Genomic DNA, 24,712 nt, shown 5'->3' with positions numbered 1-24,712 from the left:
CCCTGTAACAGCCTTTTATGTACTTGAAAACTGTTATCATGTCCTCTCTCAGTCTTCTCTTCTCCAGACTAAACAAACCCAATTTTTTCAATCTTCCCTCATAGGTCATGTTTTCTAGGCCTTTAATCATTTTTGTTGCTCTTCTCTGGACTTTCTCCATTTGTTCACATCTTTCCTGAAATGTGGCGCCCAGAACTGGACACAATACTCCAGTTGAGGCCATATCAGTGTGGAGTAAAATGTAAGAATTACTTCTCATTTCTTGCTTACAACACTCCTGCTAATACAGCCCAGAATGATGTTTGCATTTTTGCAACAGCATCACACTGTTGACTCATCTTTAGCTTCTGATCCACTATGACCCCCGATCCCTTTCTGCAGTTCTCCTTCCTAGGCAGTCATTTCCCATTTTGTATGTGTGCAACTGATTGTTCCTTCCTAAGTGCAGTACTTTGCATTTGTCCTTATTCAATGTCATCCTATTTACTTCAGACCATTTCTCCGGTTTGTCCAGTTCATTTTGAATTTTGAATCTAAAGCATTTGCAACCCTTCGCAAACTTTATAAGTGTACTCTCTATGCCATTATCTAAATCATTGATGAAGATATTGAATGGAACCAGACCCAGAACTAATCCCGATGGGACCCCACTCATTATGCCCTTCCAGCATGACTGTGAACCACTAATAACTACTCTTTGGGAATGATTTTCCAACCAGTTATGCACCCACCTTATAGTAGCTCCATCTAGATTGTATTTCCCTAGTTTGTTTATGAGAAGCTCATGTGAGACAGTAACAAATCCTTACTAAAGTCAAGATATACCACATCTACCGCTTCCCCCTATCCACAAGGCTTGTTACCCTGTCAAAGAAAGCTATCAGGTTGGTTTGAAATGATTTGTTCTTGACGAATCCACACTGATTGTTATTTTCACCTTATCTAGGTGTTTGCAAATTGATTCCTTAATTATTTGCTCCATTATCTTTCCTTGTACAGAAGTTAAGTTGACTTGCGTCTGATGAAGTGGGCATTCAATGAAACCTTATGCTCCAATACTTCTGTTAGTCTTAACGGTGCCACAGGACCCTCTGTTGCTTTTAACTTGTCTAAGTAATTTTTGACTTGTTCTTTCCCTATTTTAGACTCTGATTCTACCTCATTTTCACTGGCACTCACCATGTTAGAGATGCAATCACCACCAACCTTCTTGGTTAAAACCGAAACAAAGAAGTCATTAAGCACCTCTGCCATTTACAGATTCTCTGTTATTGTCTTTCCTCCCTCATTGAGTAACGGGCCTCCTCTGTCCTTGGTCTTCCTCTTGCTTTTAATGTATTTGTAGAATGTTGTTTCCTTCTATGTCCCTAGCTAGTTTGATCTCGTTTTGTGCCTTGGCCATTCTAATTTTGTCCCTACATACTTGTGTTATTTATTTATATTCATCCTTTGTAATTTGACCGAGTTTCCACTTTTTGTAGGACTCTTTTTTGAGTTTCAGCTCATTGACAATCTCCTGGTAAAGCCAGGCTGTCTCTTGCCATACTTCCTACTTTCCTATGCAGTGGGATAGTTTCCTCTTGTGTCCTTAATAATGTCTCTTTGAAAAACTGCCAACTGTTTTCAATTGTTTTTCCCCTTAGACTTGCTTCCCGTGGGATCTTACCTACCAACTCCCTGAGTTTGCTATAATCTGCCTTCTTGAAATCCATTGTCTTTATTTTGCTCTTCTTCCTCCTACCATTCCTTAGAATCATGAACTCGACCATTTCATGATCACTTTCACCCAAGTGGCCTTCCACATTCAAATTCTCAACCAGTTCCTCCCTATTTGTCAAAATCAAATCTAGAACAGCCTCCCCCTAGCAGCTTTCTCGACCTTCTGAAATAAAAAATTGTCTTCAGGTCTAGAGGTTAGGGCACCAACAGACCAGAGGAGTATCACTTACCAAACATTCAGAGTAAAGTTTCCCGGGGTGAAGTCGGTGGCTAATTCTGCAAAGCAGAGAAGATGTACCAGTCTCTCGCTTTTTCCTGTTTCCTGTCTCTCTTTCTTTCTCTCCTTTTATAGGAGGGCTCATGTGTAATATAGAAACTTAGATGCATTTTCAAGCTTTGTTTGGTAGAGTCTGTAAGTTTCCATTCCCCTCGCCGGCCCTACCCACCCTTTAGGTGTCTTTGCACACTGACAAATTCTTCTCCCTTCCTGCCGGGAAATCGAATGAGGGGAACCATCTCCCCTTGGAAGGGTTGGGGTGGCAATGTGGGGTAGCGGGTCACACCAGGAATGGGGTGGCTAGACTCTTGGGTTCTATTTCCAGCTTTCTGGACCCATGTAGATTAAGGGCAGGACTCTCCTATCCTTGGAAGAAGCGGGGTCCATGGGAGATCTCAGCCCCCATGAAGACATGGACATACGCAGGGAGATTTTCGAGCCTGCCCAGTACCCTGCTCCCTGACGGGGACAACACATCAGCTGTGAATGGGCAGAGCAGTGCTCTGACCAGCCCTCCCTCGGCATGCCCTAGGCCGGGGGAGCCAGGGGGAGCCCTGCAGCTGCTCTTGCTCACCCCAAAGGACTGGCAGGAAGATGGGGAGCACACCAGCTTTCTTGGACCCCATCGCGGCTCCGTGTGTAACCCAGACACTTCCTGGATGTGGTGATTGATTCTGCTCTACAGCCCTAGCTAACAGCCAGTTGACTTTTAGCTCATGCTGTAGAGGCTCCCCGGTTCGATTCTGCCCAACGACAACCGGGGCCTGTCGGTGTTACACGCGCACAGGACCAGAGGACACTGGAATCAGAGCCCGGCAGCTGGCCCCTAAGCGGGGATGGGAGAATTCGGGGAGGAGAGGGGGCAGGGAATCTCTTACCTTCGCCCAGGCTGTGCTGTGCTCAGGGGGGCTGATGGTGTCCAGGAAGGGGCAACAAGCTGCGGGCACATGCAGATCCCCCGTCCCTCGCACTCAGTGTCTCAGCTGCTGTCTCGCCTTCTGTAGGCTCCTAGCTCCCCCTCTTTCTGCCAGCCCCCCTCTTTGTGTGCCCCTCTATCTTCCCTTCCCTCTGCTCTGCGGCTGGCTCAATCCCACTGCCCCCGCCCCGCGTCCGGCCCTTCCTCTTCCCTGGAACCGCGCGCAGGGGAAGTGAAAGGAGCAGCTGGCTGAGGAAGCCGGGCAGGGCCTCATCTCCCCACCTGGGCCGGCTGTGGTGGGTAACAGGGGAGGGACAGAGCAGGGCCTAGGAACACCCCATCCCCCCAGCGCATTTCCTGGTGGACACAGCTCTAAATGTTGCCATGCGGTCAGGGGAGACAGTGTGTAGTTATAACACACGCACACAGAGCGTGCAGGGCTCAGCCCCTCCAGCAGGGGGCAGCAGACAGACAGACAGACACACACACACGCTAGGGTTGACAGGTGTCTGGTTTTTCGACCGGAACGCCTGGTCTAAAAGGGACCCTGGAAGCTCCCGTCAGCACCACCAAATCCAGTCCGCGGTGTTGCGGGGCTAAGGCAAGCTAGTCTCTACCTTTCCTGGCAGACCCTGCACCTCCAGCCAGAGCCCTCACCCCACCCTGCACCCCAAATCCCTATCCCAACCCAGAGCCTCCTCCCACACCCTGAACCCCACATCCCAGGCTCCCCCCCCCCAGAGTTCATATCCCCTCCCACACTCCAAATCCCTCAGCCCCACGCTGGAGCCCCCTCCCACACTCCTCATCCCCTGGCCCCACCCCAGAGCCCTCACCCTCCCTGCACCCCAACCCAGTGAATGTGAGTGAGAGCAAGCCACCAAGGGAAGGGGAACAGGGCCTCATGGAAGGGGCAGGTCTAGGTTGTTCAGTTCTGTGAGATTAGAAAGTGTTGTTTTTTTTTAAGAATATCAGGGTTGGAAGGGACCTAGGAGGTCATCTAGTCCAACCCCCTGCTCAAAGCAGGACCAATCCCCAGACAGTTTTTTACCCCAGTTCTCTAAATGGCCCCCTCAAAGATTGAACTCACAACCCTGGGTTTAGCAGGCCAATGCTCAAACCACTGAGCTAACACACACACACTTTAGGGCTCTGTCCGCACTAGAAGCTCACTGGTGTTAACATCCGAATGCAGGCCAGGCCAGTTGTAGCTCTGACATGGGTCAGCTGGCTGAGATCACCCATGAGACCCCCGTTTTAACGCAAGGCACCCCTTTTCCCCTCGTCCAGACAAAGCTTTGGCTCGTTTCAAAGTCGCGAGGCTGTTCTCGCCTTCCATTTCCTCTCTGATCTAAAAGCTCGTCACAGGACGCACGCCCTGGAGGACTGTCTGCCCCCTTCTTTGGAGCCCTGGTTCAGCAAAGCATTTAAAGACGTGCAGAACTTTAAACCCTTGAGCAGCAACCTCACTGAAGTCTTGTGTTTAAAGTGATGCCTAAGCATTTTGTTATGGTACTGGGGAAATAGCAGTGTTAACCCACGGGACTCCCTGCCACTGGGCCTTAACAGTGTTAACCAGAGAGACTCCCTGCCACTGGGAATTAGCGGGGTTAATCCACAGTACTCCCTGCCACTGGGAATTAGCAGGGTTAGCCCATGGGACTCCTTGCCACTGGGAAGCAGCAGTGTTAACCAGCGGGACTCCCTGCCACTGGGAATTAGCGGGGTTAACCCACAGGACTCCCTGCCACTGGATTTCTCTCTCTGACCATTGTCATCATGATCTACACAGAGACTTAATTCAGGTTATAGGTGAATTTATTACATGATACGACTATATCTGCAAGAGCAGTAATGATAAAGCAACAAAGACACTTAATTATTGATATAGTGTCAAGGCAGTTGCAACTGGCTATAGATTATATAGAAGTTAGCTTCTATATCCAACTTGTAGTAATATGCTGGATTCTCCAAGTGCTCACACAGGCTGTTGGGATCATGATATGATTAAATTGCTCCTTGGATCAGCACAGCGCTGATACAGTCGATACATGAATGTGGCCAACTCTTGTGATTCTAGGCTTCCTGGAGTCGTGTGATCATGGGAAAATTGCAGCTTTCATTAAAAAGAAGTAGTTTCTAGCCGTGGAGAACAGCAGGAAAAGGTGACCAACAAACCCTCAAAACAGGAGGCAAACAAAAAAACAACAACATTTTTTTTAAATCTCGTGATTTTTAGTGGCCTGAATGGTGATTTTTGAACGCTTGTGGTGACATTACTGGGAAATGCTTGTTCCAGCGCCCTCATTCATTTGTAACGCGGCTGATAGCGCACAAACTAGCCATGGTCTTCAGTTCTTCAAATCAAAGGCATTGTTTAAAAGGTACACAAAGTCTGCTGTAGGCCCTGGCTGGATGGTTGTGCAGGTCGGGTACTAAAGAGACAGCAGCTGACAGCAACGTTGGTTGCCATGTTGAGTTACATCAGTTGAGGATCTTGGTGCATTTTGTTGGTTTTCCTGTATTAGACAAAATGTTTAAAAAAGCCTAGAAACTTGACACACTGCAGGAAATTAAAGAATAAAAATGCCGCTTCTTTTTTGGCTTGATTTTTAAAATTTGGGAGGGTCATGCCTTGATCTCCAGCTGGGATTGGGTCTCTGACTCATGAACACGTCTGCTGATCATTTACGCTTTTTCCCGTCTTCCTTCAAAGCGGTCTTCCGAACCCTTTCGGCATCTTCAGCCACTTCACTGAGAAAGCTCAACAGCATGAAGTAGGTGGTTAAAAAAGAGATTCCCGCAGTTAATATGTGACCAAGCACTGGTAGATTTGCAGTTAATCCAGGCAAACCCGTCTTTAGCAGCAGTTTGATTACAACATCTCTGTTTATTTCTTTTGCCTCAGGAGATATGATAACAGCCTTCAGCTCCGCTATCGGTTTCCCAGTCTGCCTGGCCAGATTAGGCAAGGAGATGTCATCTAGACCGAAGTACTTGTAGAAGGCAATCATGGATCCTAGCAGGATGCTAATATCACAAGCAACAGAGAGCCGCGGGATAGGAATGACATTGACTAAAGCCGATGCGAGGGATATTAGCCATATCCGCTTCTTCAGGGCAGCTTTCTTCTCCTCTATGATTTCTGCAGACAGGTTTGGCAGACTGAGCAGAAAGGCAAGTCTCTGCAGACCTTGGATATCATCCTGCAAAGTCTTTACAAGGCCAGGAGCATCATACTTGGTGAATTCACAGCTGGAGAGAAGGAAAATCTCTGGGTTGCACATCCTTGCATTTTGCAGGTGTTTCCTGCAGTCCATCCTGAGTCGCTGCAGGACGCTCTCCTGACTGAATGTTCTAGGGTGATCCCTTTCTTCGTTGCGCAAGTCTTCATCCACCTTGGAGCGCACAAAATAGAACCTCTTCCCCATCCTCTCGATCTCTCGGGCCAGGGCCGTGTGGTTGCATTTGAAGCGCTCCGAAGCGATGATCACGAAGAAGTCATAGCGTTTGAAGTTCACTTGCTGCAGGTACGTGGTTGGCTGAAAATCTGGGGCGCCAATGCCGGGCAGGTCCCACAGCCTCACGTTGGGGTGGTTTGGATAGGGATAAACAGTCGGCTTCGTCGTCATTTCTGTCACCCCCGTTGGGGCAGCCCCGTCATCCTCAGCGGTCAGTCCCCGGAGGGCGTTGATGAAGGACGATTTCCGGGCACCCGTCTCCCCCGTGACTGCGATATTGAGCATGGTGGATTTGAATGACTCCAGCTCTGCCTGCGATATAGAAGCCACTTCAGCCTGTTCTTTGTCTTTGAAAATATCCATGAACTCCTCAAACAACTTTATGGAGCCATTGAAGAATTCCTTTGGGTCCAACCCTAGATCCAGAGCTTCCATGCGAGCTGAGATTAACTCCATATTCTTCATGAGCACTGAGACGGACTCCATACCCTTCATGAGCACGGACACTAGATCCATATCCATGGCACCTACAAGAGATTCTCTCTTCCCAAGACAAGAAAAGGAAAAGGCATGTTTCGGTTAGTGTAAATGTAGCCTTAAAAAAATAAAACTGTTCATGTAGCAACTTTTACAGACATGCAGCGTGGGGCTGGTTTCACCCTCACCAGCACATGTGCTGAAACTTGCATCCCTGTTCCCACTGTGCACAAACCTTAAGCACTGTTAATACAGGTTAACCTCCCCGGTGCACGGACTCTTACTCCTGGGGGAATTCTGCGCTACTGCACACATGTAATTAACGAGCTGTGCATATTGTTAATAATTTGGCACAGGATTCTCCCAGGAGTAGACTATGGGGCTGTCAAATGTGCTGCATGCGGAGCCAGGAGAGCAGGAGGTCGCCATGGGGGTGTCTGATGATGTCTGGAGTACATGTTGCTTTTCGGGATGTGTTGGAGATGGGAGTGAAAGCCAAGGACCACCCAGCACAGGCACAGGGGGGCAGAGAGAGGGGCTCAGACCACCCCCCAGAGAGCAAACTGCTCCTAATTCCCAACTCCCACATGGGGGGCAGGCACCTCTAGAATGCAGGGCCCCCCAGAATCTGGCTGACATGAGGGGTGGGAGAGAGAAGGACTCAGACATTCCCAGATCCTGGTACACACCTGGGAGGAGAGTATGTGGGGCTGACACACTCCTTCACCCTTCATCCCTCCCCCTTTCCCTGCCACTCACCTGTGTGTCACCCATACTAGCGTCCCAACCCCACTAATCCCCATCCCTTCCCCCTGAGGTGGCCCTCAACCCCTCCCCATCAACCACCCCATTTATCCCCCTCCCCTCGCTGCAGCCCTAAACCACAATAACCAGAATAAAAAACTACTTGGAGAGAATCATATACATAGGACTAGAAGGGACCTTGAGAGGTAATCTAGTCCAGTCCCCTGCACTCATGGCAGGACCAAGCACCCACAGGTCAGGTGGGGACCAAGTACCATCCCTGACAGGTGTTCATCTAACCTGCTCTTAAAAACCTCCAATGATGGTGACATTCTGTACCTTGGGGGCTGCCCTGTAACCCCCATATTGATCATTTATATATAATTGTGATATTGCATATAAAGCAGGTTGTGTGAGCTACCAGCAGAAAGGTTATTATCTCCTGAAAGTCACTGCTCTATATAAATATATCATTAATATATATGAAGTTATGAGAATTGTGTTGTATGGTTGTCACTAAAATATGCTGTGGGTTTGGGAGGCGCCCAGATACTGACTCTCCAGAGACAATGACAAGGGAGGTACCAACACCCGGGTGGGTGCTAAACAGTCATCGCCAGCCATTGTCCAGCAAGGGAGCTACAATGCAATGACTCACCTGCATAAGGCCACACCAAGGGAATTGCTCAACCTTGCCTGGGAACTTAGCAATGCCCCCAGACATGTCTGGACTTGTTTTCTCCAAGCACATGGGACTGAGGGTATAAAACAGAACACAGGGGGCCCATGCTTGGCCTTTCTCCTTCCCCAACCTACTCTAAAGACTTCAACAGAGGGGACTGGCCCAGATTTCGAGGATGAAACCTGTGTACTATGGACTGCAATATTCAGTGGGGTGAGAAAAACTGGTCAATCTAGATGTTGCCCCATCTAATGGGGTTGAGAGTTTAGACTGCCTAATTATATTTTCTTTTCTTTTGGTAACTAACGCTTTTTGCCTATTACTTATAGTCACTTAAAAACAATATTTTGTAGTCAATAAACTTCTTTTACTGTTTATCTTTACCAGTGAGTTTGCCTGAAGTATGTGGTAAATCTGCTCAGGTTTTACAGCGGCTGGTTGGTGTATGTCCACTTTCCATTGATGAAGTGGGGAACCAATGAATAAATTTGCACTGCTCGTCTTGAGCAGTGCAAGACGGTATATTCCTGAGGGACAGTGCTGGGAGCTGGGGGGATTCGGCTCTGGTGCCTTTCTCTGTGTGATTCATGACCGTCTCTGGGAGCATTCATGGAATCTAGCTGGGTGTGGGGCTCCACATGCGGTTGTGGTGAGTGATAACAGCATCTGGAGGGGTTTGCTGCTGGTCACTAGCAAGGCATTGTGGGAGACAGCCCAGGCTGGAGAGAGTTCAGGGGGCACAGCAGTCCCACAGTCCCAGGCTGCACCCCAGGGATCCCGTCACAATGGAGCTTCCACAATCTCCCTAGGGAATCCATTCCAGTGCCTAACCATCCCAACAGCAAGTTTTTCCTAATGTCCAACCTAAACCGCCCTTACTGCCATTTAAGCCCATTGCTTCTTGTCCTGTCCTCAGAGGTTAACGAGAACAAATTTTCTGCCTCTTCCTTGTAAAAACCTTTTATGTACTTGAAAACTGTTACCATGTTGCCCCTCAGCCTTCTCTTCTCCAGACTAAACAAACCTAGTTCTTTCAATCTTCCCTCAAAGGTCATGTTTTCTAGACCTTTCGTTATTTTTGTTGCTCTTCTCTGGACTTTCTCCTATCTGGCCACATCTTTCCTGAAATGTGGTGCCCAGAACTGGACACAATAATTTGGTTGAGGCCATCTTGGTCCCAGGATATTAGAGATACAAAGAGGGTGAGGGAATATCCTTATGGTCCCAGCTTCTGTTGGTGGAAGAGACACAAGCTTGAAAACTTCACAGTGCTTTCATCAGGTCTGGCACCAAAAAATCATTGGTAGAACCCGTGATCCTTAAGAAAAGGACATTTTGGGGGAGCAGGGGGAGAGAGGAAATCCTTGGCTTAAATGACCACAAATTTGGATCAGTAACCCTAGACAGTGCTAGTTCCAGTCCAGCTCCGAGTTTTAAATCTCTGGGAGATTAAACAGCTCAAACTGGTGGTTGCAGGGCCGGTGCAACCACTAGGCGAACTAGGCGGTTGCGTAGAGCGCCAAGTGGTTGGGAGCGCCCAGGGCCATCCTCAGGCATAGGCAACTGCGTAGGGCACCTCAAAATTTGGGGCACCACTGGGTCTTAGTGTCCACCCCACTGGTTTTCCTATCCCTGTTCTGACCCTTCCTGCAGGCTCTGAGTCTTCCTGGGAAGGGGATCTAGTAGTTAAAAGAGAAAAAGACTCCAGCCTGCTAGACCTATTAGCACAACACTGAAACTGTTAAAGAGCCATTCAAGGGGTAATGAAGACATTTAACAGGAATTTGCCAACCCCCAGGTATTTACTGTCAGTTTCAAAATGTACTGACCAAAACAGTTGTGCATGACTGTAATATTTACTCAGAACGTGTCAGTCTACAGGACCTTAGTGTAAAATTTGCTTTAAAAATATTTCATTAGTGAGATGGTGAAGATTATAAAATCACATCTCTAAAAAATCCTTGCATAGATTTTTAGATGCACAATCATCTTTAGCCTTAAATACTTGGATCTTCAGACATATGGTTTTTAATATAAATCCTTCAAAAGACCCCCCCTTATCTAAAATACACATTTTAATTACTATAGTAAAAAAAACTTACTTCCAGTCTTTTCTGTCCATCCATTTCTCCCTTCACCCACCCACCCCCGCTGCGCTCATTGAAGGAAGCAACAGCCCTTTGCTGCCAGATAGCTGGACAAAGAGTTTCCCTTTCTTTACTTCTGACTATCAGATGAACTAGTTTTAAGCAAAATCAGTACCTTTGTTATGCCTAAAATCTTTGGAAACATATTTTTTAAAGTTGGTGAAATTTCATAAACACGTGTATTGCTATGGAGATCACACACCGTAAATGAGTGTTCCCTTTTTCTAAAAGCAATGAACATTGTTATGGACACACTAAACCTCTGTGACGGATTAATTTACAATAATGTCTGTTTCAGTGAGTTAAATATGTAGTCATCTGGAATGATGACTTTATGAAGGCTTAAGAGTACATTTAAAATATAAAAGCAGCTTCGAAATACTGATTAAGAAAATATAAAACAGAGAAGAGCTGCGTCATGTAGTCCATAATAGTGAATGTTGTATTCAGCTGACTCATCCTTACTACAAAGTTTTTGCAAATAAATGTCTGACAAACTTCAGGGCATAGCAAAAAGCCTGTGACTGACATTTTTTATTCCCAAGTAGAGTGCTTTTAATTAGGTCTAGTCTGCATGACCATTCTGCGTGAGGGAGAGGGCACAGGGGTCTCTGCGGGGAACTGTGACTCTCCGCCACCGTGAGGTGGGCCGGGTGTCTTCTTATTCTTTCAGCCTTGTCCCTCCGCCCTTTGCAGGGTCCTGCCCCTCCCGCGCCTCACTGGCTTCTCCATGGCTGGGGCTCGCCGCCCCCACAAGCCGACGCTCTGGCTCTCTGGTGCCTCTGGAAGGCAGCTCCTCCTTGCCGAGCCAGGGCACCGCTTTTTGGTGCCCCCAGGGCCGTCCTTAGGATTTGTGGGCCCTATGCAGTATTATTAAACTGGTGCCCCTATGCCCGACGGCAGCCTGGGCTTGCAGCCCGGCGGGGGCGGGGATGGAGGGACAAGGCAGAAAGAATAACAAGACTCCACAACTCTGCCTTGCCCCACCTGGCCCCTCAGGCGCCCTCCAGGGCTCATAATTCCCCTTGTGCCCCTCTTCCCCTCCCCTCAACGCCCTCCCCTCCCCAGATACCTCAGAGCTTCCTCCGCCTTGCAGCCACAGCAGCTCCCAGCTTCCCTTCTGAGGAGGCAGGTGCAAAGTGCAGGTGTTTTGTTATCAGGGTCACACCCCGTCTGGCAATTAGTCACCAACATTGAAGAAGCCAGGCCAGTGCCTCAGCTTTGCATAAACATACAGAGAGGTTACCTGCAGCTGGTGGTGAACGCAGTAAGAGAACGGGGGATGTGACTGCTCGGAGATTCACCTCGCCTTGTTGACAAAAAGCTCCACCAAAACTCCCCTCAGCAACTTCTGTGCTCTCTCCTTGCACCCAGAGCCTCCAGGTAACCAGACCAGCTGCCCACTGAGTGTCCCCTTGTGGGCATAGCAGCTCCACAGCACGCTGCCTCAGTTTCCCTTCTTCCGGGCTCCTCACCCAACGCCACACACAGGAGTTTCTCCAGTCAAACACACCTCCTCCCGGGCAGGAGCCCCCTGCTCTGTGAAGCCCCGGCCACAGCTTCCCCTCTGGCTCTTCATAGAGTCTCCTTGAACAAGGGGTTCTGTCATTTGACAAAGTGTGTGGACCTGGCTTCCAACCCACCATCATTCCTTCCCTTACTTCTAACCCTGACCTGCTCCCGGGGAGGGGTGCAAATTGACACTCATAAAAACAATCAGTCCCCCACCTACCCCAAATCATCCCCCCATATCACTGTCTATTTTACTGTCCCAGACCCCTCCTGCCCATCCCTCTTCCCCCCAGCCCCTAGTTTCTTACCCCTCCCATACTGCCTGTCTCTCTCTGGACTCTGTGTGTCCCCCTGATCCTGGCTCCATTCCCTTTTCCACCCCGACAAGAGCTGGATGACATGAACAGCCAGTAACACACCCACCCTCTGGTGGCCTGGATCCCAGGCCAGACTGTGAGCTGCCCTCTGGGCTATCTCGCTAGGGCAGTGCAGACCTGCTGATGAGTGGTGATGAAGCTCCCGTTGTATTAATTAATTAAGGCCTGGTCTACATGACAAAGTTAGGTCAAAGGAAGCCGCCTTACATTGATCTAATAATGTATGCATCTACACTGTGAGGTCTCTTCCGCCAACCTAACCCACCTGTAGCGTTGACTTAATTACATAATGAATTCGATGTTGATGGGTCGACAGACAGGCAGTGTAGACCCAGTGTTGTGTACGTTGACTGAATTGGCCTCCTGGCGGTGTCCCACAATGTTCCGCTGTGACCGCTACGGAGATCGTTTTCAGCTCCGCTGCACGGCAGCCAGGTACAGAAGCAACAGCCCCTTCCTGGTTAAAGCCCTGGGAACGTTTGAATTCCCATTTCCTGTGTGATCAGCGTGGCGAGCTCGCCGAGCATGGTGACTCAACGCTCCAAACGCGCCCCAGCCTGGAGTACACAGCAGGTGATGGATCTTATTGCTGCGTGGGGAGTAGAGTCTCTGCAGGCAGAGCTCCCATCCAGCCGAAGAAACGTCGACATCTACGCAAAGATCACATGGGGCAAGGGGGAGACAGGCTACCCCCGGGACACACAGCAGTGCCGTGTGAAAACCAAAGCACTTCAGCAGGCAGGGGTACCAGAAGACAAGGGAAGCGAACAGCCATTCTGGTTCTACAATGAGCTGCATGCGATTCTCAGTGGCGACCCCACCACTGCCCCAAAATGCAGCACGGATACCTCCCGGGAGTCCCAGGCCACCTCAGGCAACAACGAGGAGGACACTGTGGACAAAGAGCAGCAGGAGGAGAATGGAAGGCAGGCGAGCACGGGATCCATTCTTCCTGAGAGCCAGAAGCTATTTTTAACCCCGGAGCAGTCCAGCCATTCCCAGAACAGCATCGTGGTCAGGTGTGATGCTGGGGAAGGCACCTCTGGTGAGGATGCAATTCCAATGAAACTGTAGGGGTTACGTGCTCTTATATTTTTTGTTTAATATGAAAGAAAAGTGAGGTGCAGTGGGTATTTGAGTCCCGGTGGCCATCCTAGCTTCACAGAGGGTTCTCCCCCAAAAAGGCTGTTTATGTGCACAGGGATGGCCCAGGAATCCTCCATGGAGAGCTCTAGGAAACTTTCATGGAGGTTCTCTGCAATCCTTTCCAGAAGGTTTCTGGGGAGGGCTGCCTTATCGGGAACACCCACAACCAGCCTTTCAGGTGCAGCAATGGAGGAGCCAGATGCGCTGATGGGCCATTAAAGGGAATTCACACTCCCAAGGACTTTCCCAGGAACTGGATACAATGGAGACTTCTCAGAGAGAGCAGGTAGACAGTGGAGGCTGTTTGATTCAGGTCATAGCAAAGCCTAAGGGACTTAGGCACCAACATTCTATTTTCATAAGTGACTGAAGGCTACATTTCCATAGCTATTTAGGTACCTAAAGATGTAAAGAGAGGTTGGAAATCAATGGGAGTTGGGTGGCTACCCTGCTGAAGGACTTCCAAAAACTCCACTAGGTGCCTTTCTGCATCCTCGGGCACCTAAATCCCTTTGAAAATCCAGCCCTTAGCTCCTAAGGCACTTTTGAAATGTTTACTCCAGGTTCTTGTTTATTTGGATATTATTCAATTCCCCAAACAGCTTCATCTCACCCAGCCAATGTCCAAGAGTAGAAGCAATAGACTCCCAAAGGAGGGACAAAATAATACATCAGCAGCTAATAAATGTGTGAGCTAACACCACTTGCTAGCACTGTGAGTGCAGGATTTTTTGTTTTGAAATGCAAATATAATAAAAAAATCAAGAGACAGTGTGTGTGTGTGTGTGTGTGTTGGGGGAGGGAGCAGAATGGAGACACATTAGGGTCCAAAAAAAGGAACGTCCCTTATCAAAGAAGCTGCGACTCACCCATGAGTTCTGCACCTTTCCATGATGAAAAGAAATTGGAAGCCCTGAGTTTAGCCATCCGGGTCCAGTGTGTTTATTTCTCTCCCCACACCACACAGCCGTGGTACTCCCTCCCAATCCCTCGGTATCATTCATGTTGTCACAGACCATCAGGCTGTCATAGACGGGGCGGGGGGGAGAGAAATTCCCCCTCCCTCTTGGTGGCAGCAGCATCTGTCATCTCCCCTCCCGCCCACCCCTGTGCACTGAGCTTTGGAGCTCCCCCCCTTGAGGGTGTCATGGCATTGCCAGGGATCTGCAGCTGCCTCCATTTCCCCACATTTAGCTGGGGGCTCAGCTGCCCCATGCTCCCTGGTAAGGGGGGGGGGCAGAGCTGATTCCTTGGTCCCAGGAGAAGCAGTCCAAGAGTTTACACGGGAGTCAGAGAGTCACCTCTCCGGTGCGGCAGCGGGCAGCTCTCTCACCCCACCATCCCTCAGTCTCAGGGAGCTGTTTGCACTCGCTGGGAGGAGAATTGGAGATTAACAGTGTTTCCCCTTTGGTACGACCGCGTCACACCCATCAGTTACCCCATTTGCACGTTGGCTCTCGCCTTCATCACCATTCATAGGGTGGAGGAGTGGGGGTGGGCGCCAGGGCTCCTGGGTTCTATCGCTGGCTCTAGAAGAGTAAAGTGTTCCTGGGGAGAAGTCAGTGGGTAATTCTGCAAAGCAGAGAAGATGTACTAGTCTCTCACTGTTTCCCATCTCTGCTTCTTTCTCTCCTTTTATAGAAGGACTCACGTGTAATATAGAAACTTAAATAGATTGTCAAGCTTTGTTTGGTAGAGTCTGTAAGTTTCCATTCCCCTCGCCGGCCCTACCCACCCTTTAGGTGTCTTTGCACACTGACAAATTCTCCTCCCTTCCTGCCGGGAAATCGAATGAGGGGAACCATCTCCCCTTGGAAGGGTTGGGGTGGCAATGTGGGGTAGCGGGTCACACCAGGAAGGGGGTGGCTAGACTCCTGGGTTCTATTTCCGGCTTGCTGGACCCACGTAGATTAAGGGCAGGACTCTCCTATCCTTGGAAGAAGCGGGGTCCATGGGAGATCTCAGCCCCCATGAAGACACAGACATACGTTGGGAGATTTTTGAGCCAGCCCAGTACCCTGCTCCCTGATGGGGACAACATATCAGCTGTGAATGAGCAGAGCCGTGCTCAGACCCAGCCCTCCCTCGGCATGCCCTCGGCCGGGGGAGCCAGGGGGAGCCCTGCAGCTGCTCTTGCTCACCCCAAAGGCCTGGCAGGAAGACGGGGAATGCACCAGCTTTCTTGGACCCCATCGCGGCTCCGTGTGTAACCCAGACACTTCCTGGATGTGGTGATTGATTCTGCTCTACAGCCTTAGCTAACAGCCAGTTGACTTTTAGCTCATGCTGTAGAGGCTCCCCGGTTCGATTCTGCCCACCGACAACCGGGGCCTGTCGGCGTTACACGCGCACAGGACCAGAGGACACTGGAATCAAAGCCCGGCAGCTGGCCCCTAAGCGGGGATGGGAGAATTCGGGGGGGGAGGGCGGCAGGGAATCTCTTACCTTCGCCCAGGCTGTGCTGTGCTCAGGGGGGCTGATGGGTCCAGGAAGGGGCAACAAGCTGTGGGCACACGCAGATCCCCCGTCTCTTGCACTCAGTGTCTCAGCTGCTGTCTCGCCTTCTGTGGGCTCCTAGCTCCCCCTCTTTCTGCCAGCCCCCCTCTTTGTGTGCCCCTCTTTCTTCCCTTCCCTCTGCTCTGCGGCTGGCTCAATCCCACTGCCCCCGCCCCGCGTCCGGCCCTTCCTCTTCCCTGGGAAAGTGAAAGCAGCAGCTGGCTGAGGAAGCCGGGCAGGGCCTCATCCCCCCCGGGCCCGGCTGTGGTGGGTAACAGGGGAGGGACAGAGCAGGGCCTAGGAACACCCCATCCCCCCAGCGCATTTCCTGGTGGACACAGCTCTAAATGTTGCCATGCAGTCAGGGGAGCCTGTGTGTAGTTCTAACACACGCACACAGAGAGTGCAGGGCTCAGCCCCTCCAGCAGGGGGCAGCAGACAGACAGACACACACACACACACACACGCTAGGGTTGACAGGTGTCCGGTTTTCGACCGGAACGCCTGGTCATAAAGGGACCCTGACAGCTCCGGTCAGCACCACCAAATCCAGTCCGCGGTGTTGCGGGGCTAAGGCAGGCTAGTCCCTACCTATCCTGGCAGAGCCTGCACCCCCGCACATCCCTATCCCAACCCAGAGCCTCCTCCCACACCCTGAACCCCTCATCCCAGGCTCCACCCCAGAGCCTGCACCCCCAGCCCAGAGCCCGTATCCCCTCCCGCACTCGGCCACACCCCCCCAACCTGGAGCCCCCTCCTACACCCCAAACCCCTCATTCTCTGGCCCCACACCAGAGCCCTCACCCTCCCTGCACCCCAACCCCCAGCCCCAGCCCAGTGAATGTGAGTGAGGGTGGGGGAGAGCCACCGTGAGAAGGGGAATGTAGTGAGTGGGGGATGAGGCCTCGGGGGAATGGGCGGGGCAGCGGCGGGCCCTCATGGAAGGGGCGGGTCTAGGGTGTTCGGTTTTGTGAGATTAGAAAGTTGGCAACCTGAACAGAAACACTCTCACACACACACATATCATACCCAGCAGAGGGCAGCAGGGACACACACACACACACGCACACAGAGCAGGGCTCATCCCACGCAGCGGGGACACACACACTTTCGGGCTCTGTCTGCACTAGAAGGAAAGGTGTGGTGTTATTCACGTGTGTGAGCTCACTGGTGTTAACATCCTAACGCAGGCCAGGCCGGTTGTAGCTCTGACACGGCTCAGCTGGTTGCTATCACCCATAAGATCCCCCGTTTTAATGCAAGGCACCCCTTTTCCCCTAGTCCAGACAAAGCTTTGGCTTCTTTGGAAGTCGCGAGGCTGCTCTCGCCTTCCATTTCCTCCCTGATCTGAAAGCTCCTCACAGGACGCATGCCCTGGAGGACTGTCTGCCCCCTTCTTTGGATCCCTGCTTCAGCAAAGTATTTAAAGGCCTGCAGAACTTTAAACCCTTGAGCAGCAAAGTCACTGAAGTCTTGTGTTTAAAGTGATGCCTAAACGTTTTGTTACGGTACTGGGGAGTAGCAGTGTTAACCCACGGGACTCCTTGCCACTGGGAATTAGTGGGGTTAACCCACAGGACTCCCTGCCACTGGGAATTAGCAGGATTAACCCACAGGACTCCCTGCCACTGGGAATTAGCGGGGTTAACCCACAGGACTCCCTGCCACTGGCAATTAGCAGGGTTAACCCATAGAAATCCCTGACACTGGGAATTAGTGGGGTTGACCCATGGGATTTCCTGCCACTGTGAATTAGTGTGGTTATCCAGTGGGACTTCCTGCCACTGGGAATTAGCGGGGTTAACCCACAGGAATCCCTGCCACTGGGAATTAGTGGGGTTGACCCACGGAACTCCCTACTACTGGGTTTTTCTCTCTAACCATTGTCATCATGATCTACATAGAGGCTTAATCCAGGTTATAAGTGAATTTATTACATGATACGACTCTATCTGCACGAGTAGTAATCATAAAGAAACAAGCACACTAACTATTGATTCAGCATAAATGCAGTTGCCCTGGCTATAGATTATAGAGAACAGTGGTTTTCAAACTGTGGGTTGTGACCCAGTTCTGGGTCGTGGGATGTAAGGCACTGGGTCGCGATGGTTCTGGTCAGTACCGCTGACCGGCCGTTAAAAGTCCCATCAGCGGTTAAAAGTCTCATCCCTGGCCCCACCCCTGAGCCTGCACCCCCAGCCCAGAGCACTGACCCCCTCCCACACCCGAACCCCCTGCCTCAGCCCAGATACCCCTCCCACACCCTGAACCCCTCATTCCCAGGCCCACCCTGCAGCCCTCATCCGTGCACCCCAACCCTCTGCCCCAACCCTGAGCCCCTCCCACACTCCAAACCCCTCATTCCCAGCTCCATTGGGTCACGGGCATCAACAATTTTCTTCAACTGGGTCACCAGAAAAAAAGGTTGAAAACCACTGATCTAGAATTTAGCTTCTATAACCAACTTGTAGCAATATGCTGGATTGTCCAAGGGCTCACACAGGCTGTTGAGATCATGATATGATTAAATTGCACCTCGGATCACCTGATGCAAAACACAGCATTGTTACAGTCGATATATGAGTGTTGCAAACTCTTGTGATTCTTGCAATTATTGGTATTTCCCTTTAAAGCTTCCTGGAGTCGTGTGATCATAGGAGAATCTCAATTTTTATTAAAAAGAAGTTTCTAGCCCTAGTTTTTAGTGGCCGTGGAGAACAGCAGGAAAAGGTGACCAGCAAACTCTGAAAACAGGAGGCAAATGAAAAAAAGCCGAACATTTAAAAAAATCGTATGATTTTGAGGGGCCTGAATGGTGATTTTTAAATGCTTGCGGTGACATTACTGGGAAATGCTTGTTCCAGCCCCCTCATTCATTTGTAACCCGGCTGCTAGCACACAAATTAGCCGGTGTCTTCAGTTCTTCAAATCAAAGGCATTGTTTAAGGTGCACAAAGTCTGCTGTAGGCAATGGCGGGACAGTCGTGCAAGCCGGGTACTAAAGAGACAGCAGCTGATGGTTGGTTGCTACATTGATTTACATTAGTTGAGGATCTTGGTGTATTTTGTTGGTTTTCCTGTTTTAGACAAATGGTTTGGCTACCCTAACAAGTCCAAGAGAGAGCCTAGAAACCTGACTCACTGTGGGAAATTAAAGCATGAAATGGCAGCTTCTTTTCAGCTTCATTTTTAACATTTAGGGCTGTGGTGGCCCAATCTCCATGTGGGATTGGGTCTCTGATTCATGAACACGTCTGCTGATCATTTACGCTTTTTCTTGTCTTACTTCAAAGCGGTCTTCCGAACCCTTTCGGCATCTTCAGCCACTTCATCGAGAAATCTCAACAGCATGAAATAGGTGGTTAAAAAAGAGATTCCCGCAGTTAACATGGGACCAAGCACTGGTAGATTTGCCGTTAATTTAGGCAAACCCTTCTCCTCCTTTAGCAGCCGTTTGATTACAACATCTCTGTTTATTTCTTCTTCCCTGGGAGATATTATAACAGCCTTCAGCTCTGCTATCGGTTTCCCAGTCTGCCTGGCCAGATTAGCCAAGGAGCCGTCATCTAGGCCGAAGTACTTGTAGAAGGCAATCATAGATCCTAGCAGGATTCTAATATCACAAGCAACAGAGAGCTGCGGGATAGGAATGACATTGACTAAAGCCGAAGCGAGAGAGATTAGCCATATCCACTTCTTCAGGGCAGCTTTCTTCTCCTCTATGATTTCTGCAGACAGGTTTGGCAGACTGAGTAGAAAGGCAAGTCTCTGCAGACCTTGGAGATCATCCTGCAAAGTCTTGACCAGGCCAGGAGCATCATACTTGGTGAATTCACAGCTGGAGAGAAGGAAAATCTTTGGGTTGCTGATCCCTGCCTTTTGCAGGTGTTTCCTGCAGTCCATCCTGAGTCTCTCCAGGACGCTTTCCTGACTGAATGTTCTAGGGTGATCCCTTTCTTCGTTGCGCAAGTCTTCATCCACCTTGGAGCGCACAAAATAGAACCTCTTCCCCATCCTCTCGATCTCCTGGGCCAGGGCCGTGTGGTTGCATTTGAAGCGCTCCGAAGCGATGATCACGAAGAAGTCATAGCATTCGAAGTTCACCTGCTCCAGATACGTGTTTGGCTCAAAATCTGGGGCGCTAATCCCGGGCAGGTCCCACAGCCTCACGTTGGGGTGGTTAGGATAGGGATAAACAGTCGGCTCTGCCGTCGTTTCTGTCACCCCAGTTGGGGCAGCCCCGTCATCCTCAGTGGTCAGTCCCCGGAGGGCGTTGATGAAGGACGATTTCCCGGCACCCGTCTCCCCCGTGACTGCGATGTTGAGAATGGTGGATTTGAACGACTCCAGCTCTGCCTGCGCGATAGAAGCCACTTCCGCCTGTTCTTTGTCTTTGAAAAGATCCATGAACTCCTCAAACACCTTTATGGAGTCATTGAAGAATTCCTTTGGGTCCAACCCTAGATCCAGAGCTTCCATGGGAGCTGAGATTAATACCAGACCCTTCATGAGCACTGAGATGGAGTCCATATCCATGGCACCTACAAGAGATTCCCTCTTCCCAAGACAAGAAAAGGAAAAGGCACGTTTAGGTTAGTGTAAATGTAACCTGAAAAAAATAGAACTGTTCATGTAGCAACTTACAGACTTGCAGCCGTGGGGTTGGTTTCACCCTCACCAGCACATGTGCTGAAACTTCCATCCCCATCCCCACTCTGCACAAACCGTAAGCACTGTTAATACAGGTTAACCTCCCGGTGTACGGACTCTTACTCCTGGGGGAATTCTGCGCTACTGAGTGCGTGCATAATTAATGAGCTGTGCATATTTTTAATATTTTGGCACAGAATTCTCCCAGGAGTAGACTATGGGGCTGTCAGATGTGCTGCATGTGGAGCCAGGAGAGCAGGAGGTCGCCATGGAGGTGTCTGATGATGTCTGGAGTACGTGTTGCTTTTCGGGATGTGTTGGAGATGGGAGTGAAAGCCAAGGACCACCCAGCACAGGCACGGGGGGGCAGAGAGAGGGGCTCAGACAGCCCCCCCCAGAGAGCAAACTGCTCCTAATTCCCAACTCCCACATGGGGGGCAGGCACTCCTAGAATGCAGGGCCCCCCAGACCCTGGCTGACATGAGTGGTAGGCGAGAGAAGGACTCAGACATTCCCAGATCCTGGTACACACCTGATAGGAGACTATGTGGGGCTGACACACTCCTTCACCCCTCATCCTTCCCCCTTTCCCTGCCACTCACCTGTGTGTCACCCATACTAGCATCCCACCCCTCTTATCCCCACCCCTTCCCCCTGAGGTGGTCCCCAACCCCTCCCCATCAACCACCCCATTTATCCACCTCCCCTCGCTGCAGCCCTAAACCACAATAACCAGAATAAAAAACTACTTGGAGAGAATCATATACATAGGACTAGAAGGGACCTTGAGAGGTAATCTAGTCCAGTCCCCTGCACTCATGGCAGGACCAAGCACCCACAGGTCAGGTGGGGACCAAGCACCATCCCTGACAGGTGTTCATCTAACCTGCTCTTAAAAACCTCCAGTGATGGTGACATTCTGTACCTTGGGGACGTGCCCTGTAACCCCCATATTCCTCATTTATATATAATTGTGATATTGCATATAAAGCAGGTCGTGTGAGGTACCAGCGGAAAGGTTATTATCTCCTGAAAGTCACTGTTCTATTTAAATATGTTTATCATGAATACATCTGAAGTTATGAGAATTGTGTTGCTTGGTTGTTACTAAAATGCTGTGGGTTTGGGAGGCGCCCAGATACTGACTCTCCAGAGACAATGACAAGGGAGGTACCAACACCCGGGGGTGCGAGGCCCTGAGCCTGCTCCAGGAAGGGCAGCGGCGGTGGTGGCTCATACTCCCAGGAGCCGCAGAGCCCGAGCGCAGTGAGGGGGGAGCTGGAGGGGCGCAAGGGGGCCTCCTCCCACATGCATCTGCTGTAGGAGCCCCCAGGAGGCGGCTCGTCCCTGCCGAGTTGCTGCAGCGGCCCAAGCCCGGCAAAGCCAGTGAGTGGACTCGGGGCGGGGGCCGCCGGGGTGGGGTGGGGAGGGCTCACAGGGGGGCTGTGCACACTCCAGGGGAGTTCAGGGGGCGGGGAGGGGGGACCTGGTCTGGGGAGCAGCCCCTGGGCACGGCTGGCCCCTGGGGTCTATAAAGGCTCATTGGGATTTGCCCCTCAATGAACCGAAGTGCGGGGGGGGGGGGGGGGGCGGGCAAGGTGGAAGTTTTGCCTAGGGCGCAAAATATCCTTGCACCGGCCCTGGCAGGAACTGGTGCATTGAACTTAAACTTCAAGAGATTTACAGGGGCTTTTAGCGTGTAGATGTAAGCAGAGTCCGGATGAGCTCTACCCTGACATCTGGTGGGGAATTATGGCGAGTGTGGAAAGAACTCCAGGGGCTGATCTGGTTTGCATAGGCACACCCACCCGCCTGGCATGAAACAACAGCAACTCAAAGTGGTTACTTTGGCTGGTGTGGGATCCCCAGTTTTCTCTGTTATTGGGGCAGGATTCTGATTCTGTGGGGTGGGGGGACAAGGTGGAAGTTTCACCTAGGGTGCAAAATATCCTTGCACCGGCTCTGGGTGGTTGTATTTTTATATGTGTTCTGTGGGAGGTGGGAGATTTCTGACGTCCTTAATGCCTCGTTTTCGGGCCTTGTAAATGACAGAAACAGCCTTTGGATTTTGTGGAGAGAAATGCAGGGTCTGAAATCTCACCCCTCGGGCAGCATGAAGGGGATTTAGTGTAACTGAGAATCTCCCTAGTCCCTCGGTACCTTCCTCCCACCCTATAATTCCCCCGCCCGGTACCTCAGAGCTCCACAACTCTGCCTTGCCCCACCCGGCCCCTCAGGCGCCCTCCAGGGCTCATCGTTCCCCTTGTGCCCTCTTCCCCTCCCCTCAACGCCCTCCCCTCCCCAGATACCTCAGAGCTTCCTCCGCCTTGCAGCCACAGCAGCTCCCAGCTTTCTTCTGACGAGGCAGGAGCAAAGTGCAGGGGGTTTATTATCGGGGTCACACCCCACCTGGCAATTAGTCACCAACATTGAAGAAGCCAGGCCAGTGCCTCAGCTTTGCATAAACATACAGAGAAGTTACCTGCAGCTGGAGGTGAACGCAGTAATGAGACAGGGGCCATGACTGCTCGGATTCCACCTCACCTTGTTGATAAAAACTCCACCCAAACTCCCCTCAGCAACTTCTGTGCTCTCTCCTTGCACCCAGAGCCTCCAGGTAACCAGGCCAGCTGCCCCATGAGCATCCCTTTGTGGGTGAAGTGGCACCGCAGCACCCTGCCTCAGTTTCCCTTCTTCTAGGCTCCTCACCCAATGCCACACACAGGAGTTTCTCTGTTCAAACACCCCTCCTCAGAGTGAAGCATCCCGGGCAGGAGCCCCCTGCTCTGCGAAGCCCCGGCCACAGCTTTCCCTCTGGCTCTTGAACAAGGGGTACTGTCTCCTTGAACAAGGGGTACTGTCATTTTACAGAGCGTGAGGGCCTGGCTTCCAACCCACCATCATTCTTTCCCTTACTTCTAACCCTGACCTGCTCCCGGGGAGGGGTGCAAATTGCCACACGTAAAAACAATCCATCCCCCACCTGCCCCAAATCATCCCCCTATGTCACTGCCTCTTTTACTGTCCCAGACCCCTCCTGCCCATCCCTGATGCCCCCAGCCCCTAGTTTCTTACCCCTCCCATCCTGCCTGTCTCTCTCTGGACTCTGTGTGTCCCCCTGATCCTGGCTCCATTCCCTTTTCCGCCCCAACAACATCTGGGCCCCATGGACAGCCAGTAACACACCCACCCTCTGGTGGCCTGGATCCCAGACCAGACTGTGAGCTGCCCTCTGGGCCATCTCACTAGGGCAGTGCAGACCTGCTGATGAGTGGTGATGAAGCTCCCGTTGTATTAATTAATTAAGGCCTGGTCTACATGACAAAGTTAGGTCAAAGGAAGCCGCCTTACGTTGATCTAATAACGTATGCATCTACACTGTGAGGTCTCTTCCGCCAACCTAATCCACCTGTAATGTTGACTTAATTACGTAATGAATTCGACGTTGATGGGTCGACAGACAGGCAGTGTAGACCCAGTGTTGTGTACGTCGACTGAATTGGCCTCATGGCGGTGTCCCACAATGTTCCGCTGTGATCAGCTGGCTGAGATCACCCATGAGATCCCCGTTTTAATGCAAGGCACCCCTTTTCCCCTAGTCCAGACAAAGCTTTGGCTCATTTCAAAGTCGTGAGGCTGCTCTCGCCTTCCATTTCCTCTCTGATCTAAAAGCTCATCACATGACGCACCCCCTGTATGACTGTCTGCCCCCTTCTTTGGAGCCCTGGTTCAGCAAAGCATTTAAAGACGTGCAGAACTTTAAATCCTTGAGCGGCAACCTCACTGATGTCTTGTGTTTAAAGTGATGCCTAAGCATTTTGTTATGGTACTGGGGAGTAGCAGTGTTAACCCACGGACTCCCTGCCTCTGGGCCTTACCAGTGTTAACCAGAGAGACTCCCTGCCACTGGGAATGAGCGGGGTTAACCCACAGGACTCCCTGCCACTGGGCATTAACAGTAAAAGGCAACAGAGGGTCCTGTGGGCATTAACAGTGTTAACCAGTGGGACTCCCTGCCACTGGGAATTAGCAGGGTTAAGCACAGGAATCCCTGACACTGGGAATTAGTTGGTGTGATGGGTTGGATCACAGAAACCCCCTTGGGATC

The 24,712-nt window shown here is 50.9% G+C and overlaps 3 protein-coding genes across 5 annotated transcripts in view; all 3 read right to left on the bottom strand.

Annotated features, from left to right (window-relative positions):
• The window catches only part of LOC101947108 (interferon-inducible GTPase 5-like), a 370,729-nt gene that overhangs the window by 211,927 nt on the left and 134,090 nt on the right, over positions 1-24,712 (bottom strand). The gene's annotated exons all lie outside the window — the stretch shown is intronic.
• LOC135976697 (interferon-inducible GTPase 5-like) lies at positions 4,720-16,634 on the bottom strand. Of its 2 annotated transcripts, XM_065573773.1 has the most exons (3): positions 15,904-16,634; positions 11,496-13,857; positions 4,720-6,916 (listed from the first exon to the last, which is right to left on the bottom strand). In XM_065573773.1, exon 3 carries the CDS (start codon positions 6,893-6,895, stop codon positions 5,597-5,599), a length of 1,299 nt encoding a protein of 432 aa, XP_065429845.1. In that variant the 5' UTR covers positions 6,896-6,916; positions 11,496-13,857; positions 15,904-16,634; the 3' UTR covers positions 4,720-5,596. The 2 variants fall into 2 exon arrangements, with proteins under 2 accessions (XP_065429845.1, XP_065429844.1); XM_065573772.1 differs by lacking the exon at positions 15,904-16,634 and having other exon boundaries at positions 11,496-14,491.
• LOC112061658 (interferon-inducible GTPase 5-like) lies at positions 18,611-23,049 on the bottom strand. Its single transcript, XM_065573774.1, has 2 exons — positions 22,914-23,049; positions 18,611-20,511 (listed from the first exon to the last, which is right to left on the bottom strand). Exon 2 carries the CDS (start codon positions 20,488-20,490, stop codon positions 19,237-19,239), a length of 1,254 nt encoding a protein of 417 aa, XP_065429846.1. The 5' UTR covers positions 20,491-20,511; positions 22,914-23,049; the 3' UTR covers positions 18,611-19,236.

Source organism: Chrysemys picta, chromosome 20, assembly GCF_011386835.1.
Source record: "Chrysemys picta bellii isolate R12L10 chromosome 20, ASM1138683v2, whole genome shotgun sequence".
Lineage (NCBI taxonomy): Eukaryota > Metazoa > Chordata > Testudines > Emydidae > Chrysemys > Chrysemys picta.
This window is presented reverse-complemented; position numbering and strand designations above follow the sequence as displayed.